This window comes from Austrofundulus limnaeus, unplaced genomic scaffold (assembly GCF_001266775.1).
Source record: "Austrofundulus limnaeus strain Quisiro unplaced genomic scaffold, Austrofundulus_limnaeus-1.0 Scaffold544, whole genome shotgun sequence".
NCBI lineage: Eukaryota > Metazoa > Chordata > Actinopteri > Cyprinodontiformes > Rivulidae > Austrofundulus > Austrofundulus limnaeus.
Genome location: NW_013952946.1, coordinates 6,332 through 10,928, shown reverse-complemented (window position 1 = coordinate 10,928; position 4,597 = coordinate 6,332). Strand labels below are relative to the sequence as shown.

The 4,597-nt window shown below is 37.8% G+C and overlaps 1 protein-coding gene across 1 annotated transcript in view; it reads right to left on the bottom strand.

Annotated features, from left to right (window-relative positions):
* Positions 1 to 3,175, bottom strand: part of LOC106530675 (extracellular calcium-sensing receptor) — a gene marked incomplete at its 3' end in the record, with an annotated part of 8,412 nt that extends 5,237 nt beyond the window's left edge. The window contains exons 1-7 of the mRNA XM_014026346.1: positions 2,952 to 3,175; positions 2,265 to 2,559; positions 1,855 to 2,144; positions 1,278 to 1,573; positions 799 to 1,004; positions 476 to 697; positions 267 to 390 (exon numbers count right to left, since the gene is read on the bottom strand). Of these exons, the coding sequence (XP_013881800.1) occupies positions 267 to 390; positions 476 to 697; positions 799 to 1,004; positions 1,278 to 1,573; positions 1,855 to 2,144; positions 2,265 to 2,559; positions 2,952 to 3,103 (1,585 nt within the window). The remainder of the gene's footprint in view (positions 1 to 266; positions 391 to 475; positions 698 to 798; positions 1,005 to 1,277; positions 1,574 to 1,854; positions 2,145 to 2,264; positions 2,560 to 2,951) is intronic.
* Between the last annotated feature and the right edge of the window lie 1,422 nt (positions 3,176 to 4,597).

Below are 4,597 nucleotides of genomic sequence, written 5' to 3'. Positions count from 1 at the left end.
TGTTCTGTGATAAAAGAAAATAGCTGCTGTTATGATGGACAGACAGGCTCCAATAACAGATAATGCAGCCAGGATGATTGCCAGGACTTCATCAAAAGACAGAAACTCAACAGGTTTGGGAAAACAAGCATATTTTTCTGTATTTGGCCAAAATTCACTGGGACATGGGAAGCAATCTGGAGAATCTAAAAAGAAAATTTCAAATATGCTTTTCAGCACTCAAATATGTACTGAAACAGAACTAAATGAGAAATAGTTTATGTCACCTGTTGTATTACTGATCTCTCCTTCAGGACATGGTATACAATCATAGCAGCAGATGGGTTTTCCTTTCTGCAACACTTTACGTGTTCCTGGAGGACAACTCTCAGAGCACACTGACACTGGAACCTAGAACCACCCAGTGAAATGCAATGAAACAAAATTCTTTTAAAATTAAAAAAAAATGCAAAATAATTTTGATTTGGCTCATTACCTTTTTGTCACCCTCCACCCAGGTTATGTTTGTGTTTATTTGTAACTCCTGGCCTTTTGGCAATGATGCATCATAGTATCCAACTGTTACCAGCTCAATAACTCCACTTTCACTCTTCTGCCAGTTGACCAGCTCATAAAAAGCCACAGGATCTCCATTAGCATCAAATAATACAGGATAACCGTTTTGAAGAAAGGACACATGTTTTAATTTATAAAAAACCTATGGAGTATGAAAAKAAAGAAGAGGGGAAGGTATTAACCATAAGTTCACATACTGATTTTATAAGAAATAAAATGAGCTATGAACTTTTTAAAAAATACCTGTTTAGACTCCAGGTTGACATGTTTATTACACTGTGTGGTTTTATGTATTTCTTGACACAATAAACTGTGAATGGCATGAGCTATTGCGTAAACAGCCTTGTACACCATGTTAGTAACCCTTAATTGAGATGTGTCAGTGTACGGGTTTTTAAGTGTTTTTATATCTTCATTTCCATCACATATATTTTTGTCTAAATCTGCACCTAAAAAGACAGATAATAACAATCAAAAAATCAGATTTTTCAAATAAAAATTTTAATAAAATCTAAGAAATAATGGTTTTGGCTTCAGGTTATAAAAATAGATTCTACAGTATTTTAGAAACAATTAGACAAAAGGTAGATTTTTTACATGATTAGAAAACATGAACTGATGTTTCCCCTATCAACTAAATAAAAAGGCAGAAACATATTTTGTGAATGTTTTATTTATTTATTTATTTTTGCTATTATAATTTATTTTCATCAAATGCTCACTTTTTCTTAGGCTGCAGTTGAATGCATCCTCCCAAAAATCAGTTAGCAAAGTAGAGGCAGCTACTTGAGTTGCGGAGAGATCCAGCAGGAAGTCTCTCAGACTTGGTATGACAGACTGCTGAATACCCACTCCAATGGCTCCYGCACAGAAACTAAAGCCCATCAGCAGTGGGTCAGTTACCCAGGACTCACTTCCAATCCACTGACGGGGTGGTGGAGGCTCCCGGGCCAGCTCCTCTAACAGAACCTTCATTTCTCCAAAGGACAAAAAAGCCACAACGACAATTGCAGTTGATCTGGAGAGAAGGTAAAATGTGAAAAATTAAACTATAATATGTTTTATTAATGCGTATGGMATCATTAAAAGCATAGAGATTCATAAATAATGACTGCTAGGAATATACTTGGATTACCTGTTTTAAAGCCTTTACAAAAATATACAAATATACTAGCTAAGAAAATAAATTAATCTAATTTAAAGCACTTTGATATTATATGTTCTAAACAGTTCTGTAGTTTATTTCCATTTGTGTTATTGCAATACAAGACACACAATAAAAATTAGTAACTTAAAAACCTGCGGATAACATCAGCCACTCTCTGGATCTTGCTGCGTGGGTCGGTCCGATAAAAGGATTCAGAGTACTCCACACAGATCCCCTCTTTCTGTGCTACATTAAGAAAAGATGCCATGCCATAATTTCCATAATCTGAGTCTGAACGAACAGCTCCGATCCAAGTCCAGCCAAAGTGTTTCACCAGCTTGGCCAGAGCATCAGCTTGGAACTGATCACTGGGAATTGTTCTGAAAAATGTTGGAAACTGCTGCTTATCTGACAGACAGGCACAGGTGGCAAAGTGGCTCACCTAGAAAAAAAAAAACAATAAAGTAATAAGATATGATTTTGGTAATATTAAAATAGCATTTAAAAATCAGCAGTAAATCTTAGATGTTCTCTCAGAAATAAAAGCAGACTTTGTTCTTACTAGTGGGATGTTGAAGGGTCCAATGATGCGTGACATGCTGATGGATGGTGAGGATCCAGACTCACCAACAACAGCTAAGACCACTCCAGACTGAGTACAAGTGGTTCCTTTGTAAAACACAGGGTTTTGTCCATTTGACAGTTGAAATGCCACATGCACAGACACAGGCACTGAAGCACAGGAGTCATGGATCTGATATCCAAGTTTTATCCCCGGCAGCAGCTCTGTGCTGTTGTTTATCTGCTCAATGGCAAAAATCATGGCACGAGCAAAACGCAGKTCCCGAGCATCAATGCTGCAGTGCACAAAATGAATTAAATTGGTGTGAACAATTAAACTATTTTAAAAAAATTCAGTAATAACAATTAAAAACAATTGTATGGGAAATGCAAAAAACTAATTGCATTGATCTGAAGTTTGATAAAATAATAACTGTTATGTAAAAATGCTTAAAATGAATTAATTTATATAGAAATAAATACACATTAATTTTCAACTCAGCATATGAAGATTGAATATGCTGAGTATGGTTACAGAGAAAAACAATTTTGTTTTCAATATCAGCATACTGTAATTTTTGTTGCAAATAGATAATTTTCATTCATATATATTATTTATAAAATTATAAAAACATAATTTCCATTCAAACACATCTAGAATCCTTTCCCCTGGCTCCTTTTTACTAACCTGCCAGTGCATCTTGACGGTTCAGGCTTGGTGGTGTAGTTATAAATCACTGTGTGCAGTTTGTAATGAATCGAAAAAATACCACCAATAAGAAAATCACCATCGTTTGAGAAAACAGGTAAGCGAGGAGTGCTCTGCAGGATACATGTCATAGATGAAGTCTCAGTACTAAGACCAACACTAGTTGAAGCCACTATGGGCTCAATCCTTGGGTTGAGACCATTCAGACATCCACTGAGGACAACTGTGATCACTTCAATCAGGTTCATAGCTAACCTCAGGCCAATAGAAACAAACCTCATTTCCATTTCTCAGGTGTCTGTATGGGTGTAGATTTGTTTTTACAGGTTTATGTACCTCCTCTGTTATACATCAGCTGATCAGTTGTTTACAACACAACACCCTTACTGGGTGGTTAGTATTCCTTCCAGTATTTATTAATTCAAAATGTCCACCTTTTTTACTTTATGTATCTGTCACATATTTAAGAATGGACCACATATCACAATTTGAAAATTAAAAAATTTCCATAAGAAAATATTTTGTTAAAGTGAGACGAGGGAAAGAATCCAAATCCGGATGGAGGAGAGTAGTTTATAAATAAAAATATTTAACAAAACAAAAGGCTGACGATGCAGCAAAAAAATAAAACATAACACTAAGAAAAATACCACAGAGAAACCAAAACAGAGGGGTAAGACATACAATGATCCAGTGAGGGTGTGGAGTACAAGACCGGTATATATACAAACAGAGGAAATGAAGAGATGAACTACAGCTGATTGAAAACACTAATTGGGAAATGCTGACAGGTGTGAGTAATTGACTGAGGAGGTAACAGACTGAGCAGAATGTGTAAAGATAAAGAAGGCACAAAAGAGGAAAGAAACAAAGAACCACAAAAACACACATTCTCACAGTACCCTCCCCTTAACAAATCATCACCTAACGATTTGAAAAAAATTAGCACAGGTGGGACGTGGGGGTACTAAACACAAAGATAGGACAGAGGGCACGAAAAAGTACAACAAGGGAAACACAAAAACAAAAAGACACAGAAAAAATGAAAGCAAAAACCGACAGGAAGTCATGGGAAAAAAAACAACAAAAAAAAGAGTCACAAAGATGGGCAAAGGCACAACTGAAAAAGTTTCAAAAGTTCAGGTGGCCGACCAGGGACCCAACAACAACGAGTTAAGGGCTCAGGGGGAGACTGTGGATTTGGCCGCAGCGAAGAAGGAGATCTGGCGGACGGCCGTGGATCCGACCACGTCGGAGGGGGAGCTCAGGTGGAGGGCTTTGAGCCTGGCCTCAATGAAGAAGGAGCTCATGAGACTCTGCAGGGGCCGGTCGGTAAGTCACCGGTCTTCCACCCGGGTTCGAATCCAGGCCGGCGCAAACAACAAAAAAAATTGAGCAATGCAGGGTGGGTTACCTTAGGCAAGACCATTTGGAGCTCTATGGCCTACCTCATACCATGAGAGACATTAATAAGCATGACATGCCGGCTCAGACGTCACCCGGCCAGACGTCTGCTGGGGAACCAGAGCACCTTGATGAGAAATGGGCTACTGAAACAAGACGGAAATGCGCAAGAGATGAAAACATGGATCTGTTGGAATGCTACTACTTAAGTAATCCTAGCC